The following is a 22,606-nucleotide window of genomic DNA, read 5'->3' on the forward strand; positions in this document are numbered from 1 at the left end:
CACCCGAACCAAACGCAGACTTAGATGTATCATTGGGATAGGGCCCTATCTTTCTAGATTGTTATATGTATTATCATTGACCCTTAATTGTTTTTAGAAGAATATATATTTCCATAATTGCATTTATGATATAAATTTATGTATTTGAAAATATAATTTTAAGAAACGGGAAATAGGATTTTATTGGCTTATTTAAAGGAAAATTAAATGGGGGCAACCAAATGAGTGGGAGTATATTAAAAGAAGTGGTTGAAAAGGAGTGCGGCAGTATGTGCGCACGACAACTCCTCGTTGCCAGTGAAGAAGCACATGAAATTCTGCACGTCCACAAGTTTATCTTTGGTCCAATTTTGTTGTAATTAATAAAAAGCATGAATTTAAGTGCTGTAGGCGAATAAATCTAGCGATTTAATTCAGTAACAAAATGGTTTGAATCAATCTAATGCTAGCTGGAAATTGTTGTTGAAAAAGTTTGAATCGATCCCATTTCGGCCAATAATTTAACCATGTTTGGTGTTTAACGAAATCTGAAACGAACCGATCATACAAGATCTAGGTATACTAGTTTAGTATATTTAATATCTCGAGTGAATTGGAAATTATTTAATAGAAATGGAATCACAATGGCGTGGCAATGAATCTCGATTAATGGTATGACCCCAAATCAAACTTTTCAGTTTCCATGCAATCTGCCGTAGTCTTTTGATGAAGCTATGGATCATGCCAGAATCTGTTGGGATTTTATTTTTGGTAATGGGAAATGGGTTAAAGATTCTTGGGACATCCGGCGTGGGAGATCTTTCTATTGCCCAAAATGGAAAACGGAATCAAGCACAAAACTGTGGGATTGTTTTTACCATTCTTGTGATACAAAAGGTTGGGAGGATTTTCACAAATTTAAAGTGGTGAATGGATGCACTCGTGACGTTAGTCATGCATAATCCAAGGTCGGTGGGGCACCAACGTTGTTGTGTGAGTAATATAATACATGAATATTATGCATTGCACCTTTTTTTTCCCCTCAAATTTAGTCATGATATGAAATAACATTAGATTTAGATAATGATTTTTTTTATAATTAAAAACCATGAAAATTTAACAACGTTTTATTATAATAAAAATATAAACAAATTATAATTTAATAAATAAAACACCATAATTTTAAAAAAAAATTAATTGAAGAACAAAATTATATACATTATAACCATATGTGTGCAAAAACTTGTGTGAGACTGTCTCACGGATCGTATTTTGTGAGACGAATATCTTATTTGGATCATTCATGAAATATTATTATTTTTTTATGATAAGAGTTACTTTTTATTGTGAATATCGATAGGGTTAACGCGTCTCACATATAAAGATTTATGAGACCCTCTCACAAGAGACATACTCTCAAATATGTAATGATTAATTTTGGAAGTAAATATACTTCACCTAAATTTAGTTAAGTATTAGGGTGTCTCTTAATTAATAGCATTTGGGTGTCTCTTAATTAATAGCATAGATGTTTATGGATTTTTTTATGAAATATTTTTATTTTACTGAAAAAATAAACATTAAAAATAACTCAAAATAGAAAATCTCCATATTTTCGCTTCTACAATTAGCTCGTATATATTTTTTACATCATAAACTACTTTTTTTACTATTCTTATTATGAAGAATTTGAACACTTTTCCTTTTTAATTTATTTCACCATCAGTAGACATTAATCTTCTTTTTTAAAAAAATTATTATTATTGTATAGACTTTTGTATATCTAGGATTTACATTTACCAAAATTATTTATTGGGGAGCCATAATTTTCAAAATCATAAGAGAGACCCAAACAATATTATTTGGATCACGATGTGGTTTAAATTATTTTATCTACATTATATCGTTATCATCAGTTAAATGTTTTACATAAAAATAATTATTGATTTTATAATCGATATGAAAGCTAAAATCAAATGTTTAATTTTGAGTTGATGCAATTATTAGAATTAATATAAAATTGATATGATGATAATAGAGCGGTGGAATAGTAGCTCTTAAACTATTGGACGATTTAAAATATTTAAATAATATCATTATAAATATCATGCATAAGTGTTATGATCAAATCGGTCCCGATATTTGTTTAGTTTGTGGTGAACGGTATACGTCGAGTCTCCTACATTGTGTCTGATTAATCTATATACTATTATCTACATTTGGTCATCATTTTCTATATTGACCTTTTTTATTAAAAAATTATTGGATTTTATTATTTTTCTAAATAAATAGGCATTTTATTTTTCCAAATATAAAATGTTTTATTTTTCTAAAATAATATATAAAAGCGACGGATTAAAATTCACATTTCAATCATTTAAAAAAATTATAATTTTAAGTTTTCAGTTTCACGAATCAAAACATGTAATTTTAACTTTTTTCTGAATTTATTTTCCTGTTTATAAAATTTTAATAAGAAAATAAACCTTTTGTTCTACTAATTTGTACCATAAAAAATGTTTCATTTTGAGTTTTGCTCCATTGAAAACTCGACCTTTTGTTTTGATACGATAAATTCAATTTTTATTTCTATTTTATCTAAGCACATGATATCGGAAAATATCGACATGATATTGAGAACTGCTCTTAAGAATTATACCAAAATAATTATAAAATAGAATTTAGCACATCAAAATCTAAATTTCGCTTGTTAAATGAGTAAAACCTAAATTACAGAAGTTAAAAAAGAAAAACTATTTTCCCAAGTTGAATTATATCAACTTCTTGTTTACTACATCTCCAATTTTGAGCCATAGAAATCAACCATGCTCAAATAGCTGTCCACAAGTATGCGCTACAAGTAATACATGATTTCCCGGTGTAAAACTTCTATTCTATTATGATTACTCAAATATATAAACTAATAACAAATTCTATATTTTAAAAAGTTGAAATAAAAAATAATTATTAAAGTACAGATGGTTTCACAGAAGTTTGGATATGTATACTATAATGTGACATTTCACAATATAATTAGACCGCGCGTGGGCTACATCTTCTCAGCTCCCACATGTGTCGAGGTTTTTAACCAGAAAATAGATCAAAACCAAAAAAAAAACACACAGGTTTTGTTTTTCTAATTCTGTAACAATCTCTTGAGCTACTTTAGTCTTTAGATCATCAATGACTCGAAGTTTTCCCAGTAACCTCAGACCCTGAAGTTTTTGGCCATGAAAGTCTGCCCGAACTGCCAGTTGGCCGGAGCCAAGTTCATGGAGGTCGACGTGCGGCGGTCGCTGGCCGTGACTCGGAAAGATAAGGCCTGGCCCACGAGGTTGGAGTTCGACTGCCAATTCTGGCCCCAGTTGCGGCTCATGTCTATCCACTGGGTCCTGGTGCCTTTGACACTCACGCGGACGATGTCGCCGGCGCCGGCGACGTTGGTCACAAGAACCAGGTTGAAGAAACGGAAGCCGTTGATCGTGAATCTGATCCCTCCTTGCTTTCTGCAAGGCACCCTGTGATTCAAGAACAGTCACCAAAATTAGCTTAATCCTGTCGTGATTTCGGAATGAAATCCTGATCTATTTTATACACATATTCGATATTTACTTGTCGAACAACATAAAAATTAAGGGAGAGTTGTATGATATCATGCATGTTTAAGCAAAAATATATATAGAGAGAGCTGATTTTGTTATTATGGTCTTTTGGCACATATTCACATATTTTAATGATCTAATTTTATATGAAGTAGTTAAAATTTTCATATGGGTGCTGAAAATTGATAGCTAAGTACATTTTGGTATATAAAATTAATTTATAATTACCATTTTTTGAAAGAAAGTCATTATTCTATATAATGAAATATTAAATATTTATTCACCTGTTTTCTAGTTTAATCTGAATAATTAAAATAACAATTTGAATTTGTGAAAAAACTTAATTTTGGATTATAAGAGCTCATAATTGAAAAAATATTATGGTAGAGAAGTTTCAATGATAAGCACATTTTTGTAAACAAAAAATTCCATTAGCGATCTTTAGCAACTTCAGCATTCAGCATATATAAACATGAGATAATATTTGTTACCGGTGGAAGTGGACGGGAACGATTCCGGCGCGGTACTGCGCAATTTTGAGGAACATGGGCATGGCGAGATCGAAATGTGTCCTAGGAGGATTGCACCATCCGCCATTATCATTGGGCAGCGCGAAATTCGGCGGGCAGAAATTGGTGGCCGTCACGAAAATGGACGGGTTCCCGGGGTTGCACCACCTTGGGGCCTGGGCTGCGTCGCATTTTATCTCAAAACACGCCCCGCAACTCAGCCCCTTGTTGAACAGCGCGGTGCTTAGTGCCGCCGTGTTCACGCCGTACCCTTGGCTGTACAAATTCCCGTACCCACAAGCACCACCTAAACAACCAATACATTATTAAAAAAAGGCACAAGCTAGAGTTAATTGAACCATTTTAATATGAAGGAGAGGTACCCATTGTGCCGGAGGCGTCACTGCCGCCGTAGAACGTTGCATGGGCAGCTTGCCAAGGGCCGCCGGCGTAGACGCCGGGGATTCTGGCCTGAACAGATGCAAAAAAACAGAGGGTACTGGAAATACAGAGTAGCAGCTTGAATCCAGCAGCCATTTGGATTCGTGAATCTGTGGTTGGAGTGAGTAGTGGGGGAGGAGGATGGAGGGATACTTATGGAGGTTGGGGGGCTACTGGTACTGGTAGAGTTGCCCGAAGGGTAGAAGCCCCGTAATTATTCCCCCACCCCCAATTAATGCGCCCCTTTTTACTATTTTCTTCAACCATTCTCCATGTATATTTTATTAAAGTTCAATTTTATTTTAATACTTGGTGATGAAATTGTGTTTTCGTACTTCTTTATTGTTTATCAAGTAAATAAATAATAAAATAAAAAACACAATAACATTGTCATTTTTACTTGGTTCAATCCAACAAAATCTACGTTTATAGATCACGTCCAGGTAAAATATATTTAATAAATCTTAGATATTATGATCATACTTAAACTATATTAAATACTTTATTTTTTTTCTTATGATGTCTTTATGATAAATAAGTTCAATGAATTTTACTTGAGGAAAACTATTCAATTTTGACTCCACTTTCACTCGATATTCATTTGACACTATGGATCGTTTTCCATCGAAAATGAAATCAGCTTCTCCCAAGAAACGATTTCATGAAGCTCTGAATATGTAATTAAAACTCACAAAATCAAAATTTTTCACAGTTTATTACGACACAAAACGTACATGTTTATTTTTTTTAATTTAATATTGCGCGCACATGATCCGACAAGTTCTCAGCATAATATATAGACTATTCATGTCCTGTATTTTCTATAAAAATCTCTTCAATAAGTCATCATTATCGACATGCAAAATTTAAAATATTAGCACAAACTTAACCACTTTTCCATTACACATTCATCAATTCTTCTTAAATATGGGATATGTCAATCGAAACAATCAATATCAAAATCTCATAATATTAGAAAGAAAATATTCAAATAAAACACAATAAAATATTATCTCAATCTTCTAAAATAAAATTACTAGAATACCCAAATAATTTAAATAAGACAATCATCCATCTTTCAAAATAATCCAATAAAAAAATTCAATTACCGGGTAACTTTAAATATATTTTAAAAACAAAATCATTTTTTTAATAACAGAAAAAATACATTTTTCCCTCTAAATTGGTTTCATTGCGTTTTTTATCCTCTAAATTAATATAGCTTTTAACATAATGGTAAGTGTATCAGAACGAAATGATGAGTTCAAGCCTCCTAAGAAGCATATTTCTATATTTCTTGGGGCGAGAGAATGTTGGGTTAAGCATGCATGAATTAGAGTAATACTAAAACGAGTGATATCCTGGGAAGTTTTCGTACGTCAAACTTCTGACGTTGTGCTGCTTGATCTGTTTGCTAGGTGGGTCGTAAAAAAGTGATGTCAAATCTTAACAGTATAATATTGTCTCTGCTGTAAATATGGCTGAGGCTAAGAAAATGGTAAGCCTCATCTATACCGAATATGAGACAACATCAACATAAAAAGACGAACCTTCACAGACTCATGGCCCGAACATCTCGACCCATTATAACACAAGTAAGTGCATTATATGCTGATACAAATATAATGAATAAAGTTGTGTTTTGAATAATAACTATATTTTTTGACTTTGTGATAAACGCTTGATCATAGTATTAAGTCTGGGTTTGAATAGGTTTTTTTTTTTTTAGTTTTACTCTATTTTTCTTATATATTGAATATTGTTGATGTGGCGTCATCTTTGTTTTTTTAAGTTTAAGTCTATTTTTCTTACACATTAATATTGATGATGTGGCGTGATCTTTGTTTATTTTATTTTAGTCTATTTTTCTTATACACTAAATATTGTTGATGTGATATCAAATATTAATTAATATCTTATCCGATGTCATTTCAATACTCCAATATAAAACAATCAAAAATATAAAACAAATAAAGACATCATCATACTAACATTATCATTTGACTGTTTAAAATATTAAACTTGCAATATTATTAATTTAAAGGACCGATTTTACAATTTTTCCTATTTTTATATTCATTCATATATAGATTGAATGATACGATAATTAACTTATACGAAGTAAAACACATCATAACATAAACGTAGTGTTTTTTTTTTTTTTTTTTTTGAAAAAATAGAGAATATATAACCATTAATTGTAACTTACCGGTTGAGACCAATTTGTCGTGCTGGTTTTATAATTGGCGAACCTAACCTTTAGGCCACAGAGTAAAATTATTATTTGGTTACAAAGGCGAAAATGCATTCAATTTGACTCTTAATAAATTCAAATTGGACAATCGAATATAATCTTTTGAAAAAGAAAACCTAAATATTTCGCATAGCATATATTACATTTTACAAGTCAATTTGTCGACGTATTTTAGTAGTAGAATTTTAGTTTATATTTTTTTTCACAATCAATATTTTAACCACTGTACATTGGAAAAACCTAAATTCTATGACAAGGTATAGAATCTTAAACTTTATGCTTTCATCCATCACTCTATTCCCTTCCATTACATTTTTCTAAATTTATAATTTTACGTATATATGTATGTATATAGATATACGTCCCTTAAAATGAGCCGAAATCTCTGATTCACGTGTGTATAAATTCTTAACTCGAGGATTCTAGAAGGATCTCAGGTGTTTGAGCTGCCTAATCAAGAATTATTATCCATCACCGGAGGTTTTTTTTTTTAATCCCTAATTATGTCCTCATTGGATTTGAAGTATTAGGATTGGAGATGATAACAAGAATGTTATATGAATGTTTTTTTTATTAATTTGATAATGTACGATGTTAAATTTCAATTTTGATATGCTATTGATGACAAGATGTCGACATGGGGTCACGAATGCAGGGTCAGTATCAACACTTTAAATAAAAAGAACTAAACTTGCCAACAACTGAAATATATATAATTAAAATTGAAATTCAACTATATAGAATTATCAAAATAGCAAGAAGTAAATATATACATATAAGTATATATTATGTGCATCATAAATTTAAGCTTGAGAAGGGATATAGTCTTGTGAGAAATTTAAGCAAATTATTTCTCAAAATTCACCGGGTTGGGTTGTCGCGCTTGTTATAGGTGACAATTAAGAGCATTTATATACCGTTATAAAAAGCATAAATTACATAATAAACGCATAAATAAACAAAATAATGAGCTTTATGTTAGCTAGATTATTTAAATTCGAATTGGTTGAGCTTGTCCCTGTCTCAAATTTTTTATAGAAGTAATCATTTAAGTTATCATTTACAGTATAGTATTAAAAAAATTAAATTAAAAGTCTAAAAATTCAAAATGTGAGTTTCATAAAATTTATCCTTCAAAAAAAAAGTTTGGAGCTCTTTCAGTTTAAAAATATTGAATTCTTAGCTAAACTCACCTCCATCTTATTTCCACCAAGCCAGTGATAGTAAAGACTAAGGATACAAATTAGATGATCGTGTAACCTGAATATTGGAGTGTATATAAAGATGGATTGGTGTCGGTATAAAATATTTCGGTACTTAATGTATTTTTATATAAATTCTATTAATTTTAATCATAAATTTTTTAAGATTATATTTCCATTATGACAAAAACTTGTGTGAGACGGTCTTACGGACGTATTTGTGAGACATATATTTTATTTGGGTCATCCATGAAAAAGTATTACTTTTTATGTTAAGAGTATTACTTTTTATTATAATTATGGGTAGGGTTGACATGTCTCACAGCTTAAGATCCGTGAGACTGTCTCACATGAGACTCACTTTTCCATTATTGACGCATATAAGCATTTGTTTATATTCATTTTATTTTATTAATGTAAATAGACATATCTTTTTACCTTATATTAAGATTTAAAATTATCATATTTCATATCATATCATATCATCCTATTTATGCTCATGCACCATAAGGTTCACTCTTTATACTGTGGGATAATTTGTTATTTAGAGGTATAGATTCAATTTTGGAAATTTAATTACATTAAAAATTTATTGATTAATTATTTATGCTTGTCGAATAGACATGGGGATTGAAATTTTGGTTTTGTTAAATTGAATTATGATTTTTTTTTTCTTATATTAAACATATTTACATTTCAAATAAATAAATCTATTTCAAAGTGAAGAGATTATTTATGTTAATAAATTATTAGTTCAAATCATTTGCAAATATCGACCATATTTTTTTGCAATTTATTTAATATATCTACCAAATCACTTTAAAACAAATTTACTAATTTACAATAAATGTTATGTATCTTCAAAAATCTTGCAAAAAGTCTACAGAAGTTTATGAAATTCTGTTTACAAATCTATGAGACTATGAGATTCTACAAGAGTCAATAAAAATCTACTAAATCTACCGAAATCTATTATTTAAAAGAAGTCATTGAAAGTCATTAAATCTCTATATTGAATAAATACACCACTTAGATTTTCAAGTTCCTGCCTCGAATTAACCCATCGGCGTTATTAATTATACCATAAAAAATAATATTAGCAATAAATATTACAATAATAATTTAGACAAGAAAATTTAATCAGGGCCATTTCCAGCCTATAGTATCTAATTTATATATTTGATTGGTGCACTTGAACTGTGGATTAATAAAATTTGGTACCATATCTTAGTCTCCGCCCACAAAATTACCATACTTTAATCAAATATATATATATATATATATATATATATATATATATATATATATATATATATATATATATAGTTGGTATCATATGAGACCGTCTCACGGATACTAATCAGTGAGACGGGTCAACCCTACCCATATTCATAATAAAAAGTAATACTCTTAGCATAAAAAATTATACTTTTTCATTGATAACCCAAATAAGATATCTGTCTCACAAATTCGACCCGTGAGACCATCTCACACAAGTTTTTGTCATATATATATATATATATATATATATATATATATATATATATATATATATATATATATAAAATATTGTTTGTCTTCGTAAATTTTTTTTCGTATATATATATATATACTTCCAAATTTTATCGACCTAGAGCTTTAGGTTCAAAAAACTTACGAAGACAAACAATATTTTTTTTTGAATTTATATAATATATACAAATACTCAACCACATTAAAGAATTATTTTATTTTATTGTATTCTAAAATGGAGTGACAAAGACGTCTAGCGACACTAATAAAAAAAAGTTTTCATAAGAAAAAGAAAGTTCAAAAGAGTTATAAATAGCATTAATTAGGCAAAAGTCTCTTTCATTTCCAAATATTAATGCATCACTTTTTAACAATTATTATTCCTGAACCATTAATTCTGAAAATCAAGTTATTAATCCACAACAAAAGTAAATTAGCATTTGTTAAAAAATATATATAATATATAAAAATTCAGTCATGCTCTGCGTAAAGCAAGAGCTCGTGGTCGTATTTTAGAGTACTGCGACAAAAATACATCTTTATTTTAATAAAAACTTACTTGACTTTATTCATTAATCAAACAAATCTTATCCTCGCAATTGTATTTTTCATATGTAATTTATTTTATACAACATTTCTTTTGCAAAAAAAAAACACCACACATTTTTTTTAAAACAAAATATTGTTCCCAAGATACCTGAATATTAGTAGACAATTATAAGATAACTAATAGAATCTAAAATTCAAACAAATAATTAAAAAAATTAAATTTGTAGAAATTGCATTGGCGATTCAATTTTCCTAAGAACTTGTTTCATTATTAAATGCATTATAGTATGACATTTTCATAACAAAGATAATGTATATGCATTATTTGGTCACTTCGACAAATTATATGGAACACTCCTTTTTTGTTGCTATGTAATTTGGAAGACTAGACGAAAACTTTTGTGAGACAGTTTCACGAGTCGTATTTTATGAGACATATATCTTATTTGGAGCATTCATGAAAAAATATTACTTTTTATTTTGAATATCGGTAGGGTTGACACGTCTCACATATAAAGATTCGTGATATCGTCTCACAAAAAACATACTCTTGGAAATAAATTTAGATTATATATATAAGATAAACTGATCATTTTGTTTATATATTCTTAATAGTATGAACAATTTCACATAAGCTTCGAATTTCAGTACTAACATAAATAAGAACAAACCGTCTTTAATGCAAAAAAAAAAAAAAAACAGTTTGCAACCTATCTACCTAGATTGTTCGAAAAGCGATGTTTTATTGCCAATTTTATTATGTTAAATTTATTTTATTGAAAGAACGATTGAAATCTGATATAAACTTGAAAAAAATCGAGTCATATCATTACCATTTAGTAAAGTATAGGCAAAAAAACTTGTGTGAGACGGTCTCACGGGTCATATTTGTGAGACGGATCTCTTATTTGAGTCATCCATGAAAAAATATTACTTTCTATGCTAAAGTATTATTTTTTATTGTGAATATCGGTAAGTTGACTCGTCGCACATATTAAGATCCGTGAGACGATATCACATGAGATTCACTCTAAAGTATAAGCAAGTGTTCCATTCCAGGAGTTGCAATATAGAGAAATTATTAATAAGCTAGAAGCACGATTAAGACGTAACGTTAGAATTATTATATATTTTAAAAATTTTGATGTTCACCGTTATTATCAGATATATTTTAATAAAGAAAATACAATGACGACATAAAAAAATAAAAATTATGATTTCAGCTAGAAGAAATGTATGTTTGAAATTGAGATACCATAAACAACACATGCAAATTAGACATGATCAACTCAATAACATGTACATGGATTAATTGTAACCTACGGATAATGAAGTGAACACACAACCTCCCTTGCTGTTGTATCATGTTGAAATATGACATGAGAAATGTTTTGATAATTTAACAAATTCTTGTATTTTATAATGTATTATCGTTATAAATACTAATAACTAATTTAATTTATTAAATCTATAAAGAAATTAATTTCTGCCTTATAGGCACCGACATTATTATATACAGTCACATTATACTTCCAAGTTCTAAAGGCCGTGTTTACTGAAATGGCCGGAAATAGGTAGTTCGATAATTCAAAATCCAACCACATTTCCTTTTTTAAAAAGTAATAATAATAATAATAATAATAATAATAATAATAATAATAATAATAATAATAAAAGAAATAAAGAAGAAGCACACGCCCACAGGCCCCATGTGAGTAGAATTATTGATTTCGTATCTTTCATTGGTCACCACTGTTCACCTTCGATTTCATCAACCAAGATGTGCACCTACCCATCTCCATGTGCTTTGTCCAGTTTTTTCTCACAAAAAACAATTTATACTTTTAGTTTTTTTTTAAAGACAAATATTCTCTAGAATTTTGTTACTAATTTATGATGCACATATATTGTATTAAACTTTAAATAAAAAATTGAGATAATTTTTACATTTTGGAAAAAACTAAACATAGGATTACGTCAACTGACAGTTCCCGCAGCTATAACGAGATAAATAAAATCGAGTTTAATTGTTTTAAACCGCTCAAATTTACTTTGGCATCTATTCATTCCTCAATACTCAAATCATAATTTTTATTTTTTATTCGAAAAAATAAAACTATGGGAATCTATCCGGTTGAAAGTCTATGATTTGGTTTTTATTGAAAAGTAGGGATGGTGTGGCCATTATAAATGGGTAGGCTGAATCTCAAACTAGAAAAACTAATATTTCACATACATACATACATACATACATACATATATATATATATATGGAAAATAATAGATGATTAACACATTTAACCAAACCACTAGGCCATGGGACCAAAGCCAACACATGAAATGTAAAGTTTCCCACCAATATTACCCCTAATCCCCTCCTCCTCTGCTACACGTGTACCCATGTAACGTGATCACATTTATGTATGTAATTATTATAATAATATAATATTCATAAAAAGGGTGGAAATTAAATTTGAGATATTTCTTTAAACTCCTAACTTTGAGTTGGTTGCTCGTTCAATTTTCAGTTAGACTGATTAGACAACTTCAATATCATAAATGTCACACATATATATACAAGTACGAATATGATAGACAATGTAAATATTATGCTTACTTGACTTTCGACCAGCGGTTAAAAGTAAGCCAAATCCAATGAATAGTTTTTATCTATGCTTCGCCGAGCGGATTACATCGGATAGAATATTGTCCTTGCTAGTGTGACAACAAAAACAATTCGATTGCCTAGAAGTTGAGTGAACTCCTTGTAAAATATGATATGTCCACCTGATCTAATAGTTTCAAGATTGAATAATTGTTAGGTGAAACATCGAATAATCTCTCGTATAGTACAGATAAAGTCAGATAGTTGAATCATCCATACATGATTTAGACCTTGATAAAATTTGATCGACCCATACGACCACGGTTTTTGAGAAAGATACAATGGTCTTTCACACTTTGAGTTTGTTTGGTATTCAAGTTTCATTTAAATTGAACATAACTTTAGAATAAAATTTGAATCACCCAGTGATGCTTTTTTTGGGTATAAACCATGCATAATGATATTTGAATTTGAAATATCTATTTATCCAAAACAATCCAATCATTCTATGAATTATGGCATAATCTTTATATTCAGGTGTTTAGAGGTTGCTATTTATTTGATAAATTCGTTCTAGTCATGAATCATCAATCTATGTATGAATATAACACAAATGTACTTCTTAGTTCTTACCACATATTATCTATGATATTGTATAGTGACTCGACACGTGTCGAATTATATGTAGCTTTACAAAAGTATGTAATAATCTTTGAGTTTATCATTCTTGTAAGAGAGCTTGCAAGTGGGGGTGTCTTTGAGCCCTCGAGACAGACGGAATGCAATCTTTCAACGACAGAGCTGTGTGCATAGACCTTGTATCTGAGTCGCTGTTGGGTTCGTGAGTGAATACGTCTGGTTTTTACCACTGTTCGAGCACATTAAAGTATACTGGTTCCCAGCTTGCTCCGCCTGAAAAACCATATATGTTCAAGCAATGAACAAAAAAAAACTATCAGGGAATGTTTCCAATTCTTACGACAGGCATGATAGCTACGTTTAATCCACGTTGGAACATTATTGACTGAGAAATTATGTTTCATATTCTTCACCTGACAGGAGATTGGGGATGTGTTGCAGCTCCACTTCGAAGTAGGAACACAACTAAGATAATGACACCACGAACAATTATCATTCAAGTCCACCCCTCGGAGAAGCAAAACAAGCCCAACAGTAAACCTATTAGAGCCGCATCAAAAAGACATTATTGAGGATCAATTTATACAAAGGGTAACATTGATTTGATTATTATCATCGAAAATTTATTGCTAAGGTTATGTTTGCTCATAAAGACATGGATGGAAGAGTCAAATGCTTACCCTACAATGAGAAGAACTAAAGAAAGCAACCAAAGTACACACTGATACATCTTGAATTTAGGGGTATCCATCGAGGGGTATCCAGCAGGCGCATATCTCTGGTTAACCCATCCGAACTGGGGACGGATCAAAAACACAAAACCAAGAAGAAAACCCGATAAAAATCCTCCAATATGTGCGAAGTTATCCACGTGTGGGAGGATTCCAACAGCCAGGTTGATAGCTATAATTATCACAAGGGTCACTAGAGCGGCTACCTGAAGAAGAGGATTCATGTAATTCCATGTTTAAGTCAGAAACTGCTGGTCAAGGTAAACCACTCTGAGAGATGTAAAGAACACAAGGTACATGATACCTTGTTAGCATATATGGACCAATTGGTTATCAGCTCGGAAAGCATTCCTCCCAATAATCCAAATAGTGCACCAGAAGCACCGACTGATATGTTAGACTGAATAAACAGAGCAGATAACAAACTTCCTCCAAACCCAGAAATGAGATAAAGCAGACCTACCCGTACTGTAAACCATAATGTATATGTTAGTAATAAGCCAACATCATGTTTTGAATAACGGGCATAACACAATTAAATGCCATGATAAAATTTTGCGTACCACATCCAAATTCTTGCTCAAGTCGAATTCCAATAACTAACAGACTCAACATGTTGGCAAGTAAGTGAAAAACTCCACCATGTAACCATATACAAGTGATGAGGCGCCATCCTTCATGTCCATGGACAACTTTATTTACGTGCAGAGCGCCCATCTTCTCCAACCTAAATGAAAAAAATGAATTGAATGGTGTTATATATGCCATAATCATCAATCCCATACATTATCATGATACTTTGCCGCGCCAGGGGGAGGAGACGGAACCATGAAATTCGTAAGCCTCAGATAAAGATAAACCATGATTCATTATAATGAGTAATCACATAAGCATTGTGCAGAGTGGATATCAACATCAAATTTTCCAGTCTTATTAATAATACTGATGCATCTCACCCTTGCAGTTTACTCTAAAAATGCATAGATCGAACAAAATCTTCCAGTCTAGAAAAATATCAGTAAAATTTGGACTAAAGTTACCCTTTCGAACTTGTAATCTAAAATAACATTCATCAAGACATATAATCCAATAACAACAAAGGGTCGACAATGGAGATCACAAAACTCACCAATATCAATCTTCAAACCTCAATTCATTAAAACTAGAAAGAATTGGATAGAAAAAGTGCTTACGCTGAAGAAGAAGGCCCCAGGAGGGGATTTTCCTTGAAGGGCTGAAAAGAAAACCTTCCCAAGAAGCCAGCAACACAGGAAAGAGAATTCTTGGGGCAATTGTTCACATACATCGTTATGACAAACATCAGAGTGTTAGCCACTATAAACAAAGGTATCAACCAGGGAAACCGTTTCTTGAAATGCTTCACTTCTCTGTAAACAACGGCATTGGCACTCGCCGCCGCCGCGGGCTCGGGAGATTCCACCGAAACAGGGTGGATCATGTTGCTCCCCGTCCGCGAGTGGACCCGGATTTGGATGCCATCTTCAACCGTGGCCATTGAAGATATATAACAATAAAGATAGAATCTTTTTGGTGGGTTTGATCTGATTTTGTTGGAAAAGTGAAGATGGTAGGCAGGGATTAGATGGCACGGTGGTTACGGTGGGTGGCGGCGGCGGCGGAGGGAGGCGAGTAGGTCGACAGCTAAAACGATGTCCGAACCAAAAAAACTCGTAATTCTAAGCACACGCTGGAATACTTTGGAGAATTCAGCTGGCCCGCAGAGTTGGACTTTGAACATAAATCACGTCATCTTGTGGAAGTTAAATTACAAGTTCAACAATCCCTAAAGGTCAAGAAATAATTAAATTAGAATGAATAAATTACAATAAAAGTTACATTTAATATCTTTGTTTAACGGATAAGAACGTGTATGACTTAACTTATTTAAAATAGTTAATAAAATTTTGTTTCATAAACTGGTTTATAGGCTTTTAATTTTTTATAAAAACAAATTGTTAATACATATGGGATAATGAAGTTTAAAAATGTTATATATTTTATATTATGTAAGGTTATTTTTTTCATAAATAATTTTAAAAAGATTGATATTATGAAAATAATGATTTGGGACATATTGTGGGTTATGTGTCATTAAACTATGAGATCGCATATTTCGACATTTCAAAATATTAAATAAGATTTAAACATTAAATTAGGGTGACCCATTTTTGAAAAACTAGTTATAAGACTTTTTCGAACATTTTTTTAGATCTTATTATTATATATTTTTAAGCTTAGTCAAATTTCTTCTTTAACTCAGCTTGATTTAGATGCAAACATATTTAAAACTCAAAAAAAAAAAAAATTAAAAATTAATTCGGTTGGAATTGGATGTCGCATTTTTTAGTTAAAACATGGTTCTACTCAAATTGGTTAAATCGTGCCAATCAATAGTACACGTGTGCAAAAGCTCGATTCGAAATAAAAATACGATTTAACTCAGATTTGTAGTTAAATCTAATAAATTTGATTTAAATATATAACTATAATATTCAGTTATTTGATACTAAAAACCATGTTTGAATTTGATATTTTAAAAACTCAAGTTAAATGGATGCCATTTACAAATAAATATAGAACTCAAATCGCTGGTTTTCATGATATATAATAATATTATTACAGTTTCAATTATACAGATAATAAAATTAAGTAGTTGGTAAAATTATTCTATAATATTTAATTAGTAGATATAATGAGTAATATAAAGAAACATTTAATAATACAAGTGTGAATCATGTGGGGGGCATTTTGGTCAATAACTTTGAAATTTTTTAATTTTTAAAGGAGCTTCGATTTAACTCTAAACATTTCAAAACCAACATTTTTTGGAAAACGATGCTATTTCTCACTTTCATCACCTTAATGAAATTGTGAAACGAACACTTCATTTTTTTTAAAAAAAATTGATAAAGAATCATTCCAACAACCAAGTGCTGCATTTTTCATTTGCCGTACACAAAATTTAAAAAATGAAATATATTCGAGTTCTTGGCTATAACGTATACCAGCCTGATCACCAAGAAACAGTCCGGCTACACCAGAAGAAAGTCAATGTTACACTACTACATCTCAGCGTACGTGTCTCAAATTTTTTGGAAATTTACGAAACACTAGAACCGATAGCCTCGAATTCGGCTCTTATAAATCAGAAACGCGTAGTGATCTGGGAAAAAAGACTCTTGAAGTCTGTGGTTGGTGTGCCGGAACCTTCAGGCTTCGACGCAAGGTCGAAAGCCTTGAATTTAGCCTCCTCGATGATTAGCGCCTGTCCAAGAGTTTGTACGTTACTTGCCAAGACTAGGTCATGGTGCATTTCGAAAGAAATAATGGCGAAAACAGTTTGTTGTAGATACCTGAATGCAGACTTCTGCAACGTCAGCTCGAGCAATCGTTCTTGTTTCTGTCTGAAGAAGTTCGTCATCCTTTCCAACAATTAACTCTCGTAAACCACCATCTTTATCCTGCAAGCCACCAGCCCTAGCCAACACGAGATGGCACCGACAAAAAATAAGCAATGATATGATCATGCATATATAACAAATAAATTGCTAAAAGTTTTACATGCAGCATCTTTTGAGTCGTAGAAGCACAAATTTGGACATACCTAATTATGGTATATGGGACACCTGAGTCAGCCAAGTATTGCTCGGCCTTTCTTTTCCAAACCTGTGATCAAAACAGTATTTAGTTTCCTATCAGTATATTAATGAGAAGGAAAAATACTTGTGTCTTCAAGTGATGTTTCTTCGTCAAAAAACGAGGTGAAAGGAAAAAGAAAAATGAGGTGAACATGTTCAAACCAAGATGTTTCCATTTCCCAAACTATTTAATGGGTGGTTTGGATCAGTTCCTCCCATAGATCCCACCAACACAATTTGCTTTACCCCGGCAGCTTTGGCTGTACAATGTATGTAACAAATATTTTTAAAATCAACACAGGAAGAAGCTAAATAATATGAAAGTTCAGTACCAGACTACTAGTTCTTACCGGCATCTATTTGGTTCTTTTGCCCAAACCAGTCAACCTGAAATCGGAAAAATAAAGGTCAGAAAGGTTACACATAAAGAAACCTCAAACACAGGGCTGAACCACAGGCATAGTTGAAACCTGTTCCGGGAATGCTCCATCTTCAAAACAAAATTCAGGCCTTCCACCTTTAGCTGGGTCAAACCCTGGTTTCATCTTTGGAACCGCACTTGTGAGTATGATAAGAGCATCAATACCTTGTATTGCAGGAACAATGCTTTCCGTGTCTCTTATATCCCCAATATAAACATCATCGCCTCCACCAATTTTTTCCTTGCTATCTGGAGTTCTTACCAAACCTCTAGCAATGTATTGATCACTTCTCTCTTTCAGTTTCTTGTAAACGATTTGGCCTAATGAAAAGAGAATGTCAGCAAAGGTCTTCCACTCGTGCTATTATAGAGTTTCATACCATAGAAAGTAGAAACGATATTAACCTATACAGAGATCAATAACTCGAGTGCTCGTAACTAGACCAGACCACGGTTCCAAAATCGATGATTACGATTCTGGAACTGGCTGTTCCATTTCCAATAAAAGGTGGAACCGGATCTGGAACCGAACCACTCAAGTATGATTTTGGCCCTGGTTCCTACTGGTTTTGGTTTCGGTTCCTAGTGGTTTCTGGTTCCGGTTTACAGTTGTAAGAGAACCATGGTTGGGTCTACTCGTAAACAGAAACAATTTAGTAGTTAAAGCATTAAAACAAGGACAAATGATTAGAAACTGAGAGTTAAAGCATTAACATGGACTTGTCATTACTCTAGAGTCTAGACCATGGGCAACCCGAAGTTGAAGCATTAACACGGAAAAAGGCCGAGTGTAATACTTATGTTCGATGTTGGTCTGTGAAAAGGATTTGACGAGGTTTATAAATATGTATCACAAATTCTTTTAGCAATTTAGATTATATCTCCGTGCAGCAACGACAAATACACATCAATTCTTGCTGAATAAATTATGTATAGCTTCCGACCTGGTGCTTGGGGGTGCCATAAAGGACAACAGAGAGAGAAACTAGCTAAGAGATTATGATCAAACAATGACTCCAAAGGCTAAGGATCCATACAAGGTTTTGTCAACGACATACGAGATTATAGCTATCAAGTTTCGGACTTTACGACTATTTATAATGGACTGCTCTAACAAGATGTATAATGGACTGCTCTAACAAGTATTTCATATCCATTCTCACCTCGCCAAAGCGATAAATCCAAAAATCTGGAAAAGGTTACTGCATTTTCTTGCTAAATTTGATGTCCTTCATTACATTACAATAGATGGGAAAAGAAAGAAAATGACAAACTTTGATGGAGCGTGATACTGATCTCACCCAAGTTTCTACTTTTTCCATATCACACAGACCACGAAGTAAAATGCAAAAACCTCAGCTCAAGAATCAAATCCCACAAATACAAAAGACACTCATCGGCCGTTACCATCCAAAACAAAATGCTAGATAGTGTTCAAGAAAGAATTTATTTACCAGTTCTACCACCGGCACCAGTAACAAGAACAGTTCCTTTGCCCGAAGCAGACATAGCAATCACAGAAATTCTCCCTTTTCTAGGACGCAAGAATGGGACTTCCGAAGAAATGGACGACTCTGGGATTATATTTGAACTGAAGGCGATTCTATTGACTAAATTGGATCCCCAACATTTATGGGACGCTGCTGAACACGAAGGGGTGAAAGGGATACGTATCATCGAAGCCCACTCAGACGGATTCGTGTCCGCTCGTCGGCGGATGGGGAAACTCGTTTGTCCAGATGAACAGGTAGCCGCTCAAGTGTAATGACAGATGTTCGCTTACCAAAGGGTGGACTCTTATCTTTTTTATCCTTTTTCGCCAGTCACCTTATCTGTTTGCACCAGGACAGAATGATTGCCCAGCGTCATCGTCCAAATCCGAATTATATTTATGCTTTCTTCCTTTTCTTCTTTTTTTTTTTTGGAAAAAGAATAGATTTTGATATTTAATTTTTAAAAAAAATCTATTTGAATCATTTAATGGTAAAAAAATTAAATTATAATCTTATAGTTTACTTCAAAAATTGCCACTAACTTTCTATTCTTAGAGGCGCACATTGATTACCGAATGCCGATCAAATAATACAAGTAAAAAGTAAAAAACAGTCAAAAATCATACGAAATCACGTGTTTTCATATAAAAAAATTTAGAAAATAGCAAAATACAGTGTCAAAAGACAAATCGAAGCCTTTACGCCTAAAACTTACAACTACAACATATTTTATGGTATATAATCCCGTAAACATCGGACTACTAGCCTCGACTTTACTACATTACATGGACTGCCACGAACATATATAGATATTATTTTATACGTGTATATATATATCATAACGTAAAAATCGAATAATACTACATTTATTTCAAATGAAGCCTAGAAATGAGTAATTTGGAGACCAAGGAAAAGAATTGGACGAAGCTGGTGAAGAAGCACAAGATGAAGAGCTAGCAGTGGAAGCGTTGGATTTACTAATAAATGGCTTTCTGATCATCAATGGCACCATATCTTCAAGCAGGCCTTGTGGGCCCTTCAGTTGGTCCTCAGATTCCTTGTCTATTGGGCTTGGAAAGATGTTGTTAAGCCCATATTCAATTCCGGTGTCTTGGGTTATTCGATCTGAGTTATGGGCTTCAAATTGGGCTTCTGGCATCCCTTTGTGTTTCTTAGGGGGCGGGTCGGGCTGATCCAGATGACTGTTGATTAAGGAAAATGGGTAAGGAAAGTGGAGATGGAGGCCTTCATATGTGATAATATGGGTATCTGGGTCGTCGATAGACCGCTCCACTTGTTTTTTGGCACTACATCTCGGGTTCGTGCACCGGTAGTAGCTTCTGAGAAAATTATAAATTTAAATTAAGATAATAATTCTATTTTACTAAACACTTTATTAGAGAAGCTCCATATATGATACTGCCCAATATATTTCAAAGAACGATCAATATATAAAGAAAATTAACTATTCTCAATTGTATGACGATTAATATAATAATACTACATTGGTTTATAATGAACGTTTAAAGTGGTTTATTAAAAGGGATTACAATGTATTTCTATTTCCGCCAAATTGTAACAATTTTCGTAAAACGATGACAAATATACAATGTGTACAATGAGAGCTCGATATTTAGGTTGAGTATTGGTTAATGTTTTTCGACATGGGAAAATCATGATAGAAAAACTTAATCTATACAAGAATTATATAAAAAGAATTAACTGTATTTTGCATGATAAATATGTAAGCACTTTGTCGTTACTCAGTTCATGCCATATATAGCATCATTTATTATAAGCTCCCAAAATGAAGTAAATTTCATATAATATATAAGTTCAAATTCAAAATAAGTGGCATGGAAATCAAATTTTCACCTGGGATTTGGACTATTTTTGATGGATTTCTGGCCATATTTCCTCCATTTATACCCATCATCTGCCATTACATTACCACAGTTCTTGATTCGCAAAGTATACTTGTGGTTGTCATGATTGGCCTTGTTCATGTAATCTCTTTCCAACATCGAAATTCTGCCCAAAAAAAAAACAACAACATCAAAATATAATTATCCCTCGTTTTCCAAGATTAAAGGTAAAAAATACATCTTGTATCTAAACCTGCATTCCTCCGACAATTTATAATCTTGGTGCTGAAAACCGTGGACTCCATGGTTCGTGTATGATAAAGAACTCTCGATATCTTCCATAGTTGGACCCGAATACCCCAACGACCCAAGGAGACAGGACTCCAATATCGAAGGGCTGTGATTCGATCCCAATACGCCGTGATCATGATGAAGCTGAGGCACAAAAAACAGAGATTCGTTATCGAGAAGTTCTTCGACTAGCTCATCTGCAGGCCCTTGAGTCAGTTTCATCAGTTCATCCATAATGGATTTTCTTTTTGTGTTATTCTATGACAATATTTCGAGGTTACACTTGCATGTAATATAGCATGGAGTTGCAAGGATGAAACTTTAGGTTAAAGTGGAGCAGATGAAGAGGTAGCAAGGTTTAATGTTAATTTGTGACTTGAAAGTTATAGCATAAGCTTTAGTTGGTATGTGGTTGCTAATTATACTGAATAAATTTGGAGATAAGGTGTTGTGTCTATTCATTTTTAATTTATGGACCCTATATTTTAAAAAGATTTTAGGAGTGTATTTTACTAGGTTGACTTTTGAAAATTCCCTCTTTGTCAAGTGTCAACGCACCACAATATCCTCAAGTTTTTATGTAGTTTGGTGCATAATTTAATACATGATTGAAGAGTTTTTGTTGGGTATCATAATAGTCCCTACTTAATAGAGCAATCGAAACATGTTTTTTTTTATACTATTTTGCGATTTAAAATATTTGAGTTATATTGTTACCACCCACTATAGTTTTTAGTAAAGCGACAAGCGCTGAACCTACAATTTTGCTTTTATCTCTATATTTATGTGAGTGTATATATTTATGATTGATGGGAAAATTAAAACAAAGAAAATAAAGTTTCGGTCTACTAATT

The 22,606-nt window shown here is 32.1% G+C and overlaps 4 protein-coding genes across 4 annotated transcripts; all 4 read right to left on the bottom strand.

The window, feature by feature from the left end:
* Window positions 1–2,927: 2,927 nt before the first annotated feature.
* On the bottom strand, window positions 2,928–4,726 carry LOC140826179 (expansin-A6-like). Its single transcript, XM_073188349.1, has 3 exons — window positions 4,474–4,726; window positions 4,073–4,397; window positions 2,928–3,497 (listed from the first exon to the last, which is right to left on the bottom strand). Exons 1-3 carry the CDS (start codon window positions 4,625–4,627, stop codon window positions 3,188–3,190), a joined length of 789 nt encoding a protein of 262 aa, XP_073044450.1. The 5' UTR covers window positions 4,628–4,726; the 3' UTR covers window positions 2,928–3,187.
* An 8,507-nt stretch (window positions 4,727–13,233) lies between these two features.
* On the bottom strand, window positions 13,234–15,781 carry LOC140826180 (RHOMBOID-like protein 1). Its single transcript, XM_073188350.1, has 6 exons — window positions 15,217–15,781; window positions 14,587–14,750; window positions 14,328–14,491; window positions 13,973–14,229; window positions 13,706–13,832; window positions 13,234–13,565 (listed from the first exon to the last, which is right to left on the bottom strand). The coding sequence occupies exons 1-6, from the start codon at window positions 15,537–15,539 to the stop codon at window positions 13,443–13,445; spliced, it is 1,158 nt and encodes a 385-aa protein (XP_073044451.1). The 5' UTR covers window positions 15,540–15,781; the 3' UTR covers window positions 13,234–13,442.
* Window positions 15,782–16,961: 1,180 nt separating this feature from the next.
* LOC140826181 (uncharacterized protein At5g02240-like) lies at window positions 16,962–19,957 on the bottom strand. The gene is made up of 7 exons (XM_073188352.1): window positions 19,558–19,957; window positions 18,153–18,424; window positions 18,033–18,069; window positions 17,845–17,942; window positions 17,649–17,710; window positions 17,398–17,521; window positions 16,962–17,309 (listed from the first exon to the last, which is right to left on the bottom strand). Exons 1-7 carry the CDS (start codon window positions 19,778–19,780, stop codon window positions 17,190–17,192), a joined length of 936 nt encoding a protein of 311 aa, XP_073044453.1. The 5' UTR covers window positions 19,781–19,957; the 3' UTR covers window positions 16,962–17,189.
* A 290-nt stretch (window positions 19,958–20,247) lies between these two features.
* LOC140828189 (probable WRKY transcription factor 49) lies at window positions 20,248–22,149 on the bottom strand. Its single transcript, XM_073191169.1, has 3 exons — window positions 21,715–22,149; window positions 21,472–21,627; window positions 20,248–20,936 (listed from the first exon to the last, which is right to left on the bottom strand). The coding sequence occupies exons 1-3, from the start codon at window positions 21,984–21,986 to the stop codon at window positions 20,468–20,470; spliced, it is 897 nt and encodes a 298-aa protein (XP_073047270.1). The 5' UTR covers window positions 21,987–22,149; the 3' UTR covers window positions 20,248–20,467.
* Between the last annotated feature and the right edge of the window lie 457 nt (window positions 22,150–22,606).

This window comes from Primulina eburnea, chromosome 3 (genome assembly GCF_022965805.1).
Source record: "Primulina eburnea isolate SZY01 chromosome 3, ASM2296580v1, whole genome shotgun sequence".
Classification (NCBI taxonomy): domain Eukaryota; kingdom Viridiplantae; phylum Streptophyta; class Magnoliopsida; order Lamiales; family Gesneriaceae; genus Primulina; species Primulina eburnea.

What these genes read in the sequence shown, in the direction of transcription:
- LOC140828189 (XM_073191169.1), bottom strand. Translation starts at nt 21,986, where the DNA reads ATGGATGAACTGATGAAACTGACTCAAGGGCCTGCAGATGAGCTAGTC. An exon ending in AAATTGTCGGAGGAATGCAG is followed by an intron (nt 21,628 to 21,714) that starts GTTTAGATACAA and finishes TTTTTTGGGCAG; the next exon opens with AATTTCGATGTTGGAAAGAG. An exon ending in AAAAATAGTCCAAATCCCAG is followed by an intron (nt 20,937 to 21,471) that starts GTGAAAATTTGA and finishes TAATTTTCTCAG; the next exon opens with AAGCTACTACCGGTGCACGA.
- LOC140826181 (XM_073188352.1), bottom strand. Translation starts at nt 19,780, where the DNA reads ATGATACGTATCCCTTTCACCCCTTCGTGTTCAGCAGCGTCCCATAAA. An exon ending in ATGGAGCATTCCCGGAACAG is followed by an intron (nt 18,070 to 18,152) that starts GTTTCAACTATG and finishes TTCCGATTTCAG; the next exon opens with GTTGACTGGTTTGGGCAAAA. An exon ending in AAAGAACCAAATAGATGCCG is followed by an intron (nt 17,943 to 18,032) that starts GTAAGAACTAGT and finishes TACATTGTACAG; the next exon opens with CCAAAGCTGCCGGGGTAAAG.
- LOC140826180 (XM_073188350.1), bottom strand. Translation starts at nt 15,539, where the DNA reads ATGGCCACGGTTGAAGATGGCATCCAAATCCGGGTCCACTCGCGGACG. An exon ending in CTGGGGCCTTCTTCTTCAGC is followed by an intron (nt 14,751 to 15,216) that starts GTAAGCACTTTT and finishes TTTTTCATTTAG; the next exon opens with GTTGGAGAAGATGGGCGCTC. An exon ending in TGAGCAAGAATTTGGATGTG is followed by an intron (nt 14,492 to 14,586) that starts GTACGCAAAATT and finishes TATGGTTTACAG; the next exon opens with TACGGGTAGGTCTGCTTTAT.
- LOC140826179 (XM_073188349.1), bottom strand. Translation starts at nt 4,627, where the DNA reads ATGGCTGCTGGATTCAAGCTGCTACTCTGTATTTCCAGTACCCTCTGT. An exon ending in TGACGCCTCCGGCACAATGG is followed by an intron (nt 4,398 to 4,473) that starts GTACCTCTCCTT and finishes TTGGTTGTTTAG; the next exon opens with GTGGTGCTTGTGGGTACGGG. An exon ending in GTTCCCGTCCACTTCCACCG is followed by an intron (nt 3,498 to 4,072) that starts GTAACAAATATT and finishes CTTGAATCACAG; the next exon opens with GGTGCCTTGCAGAAAGCAAG.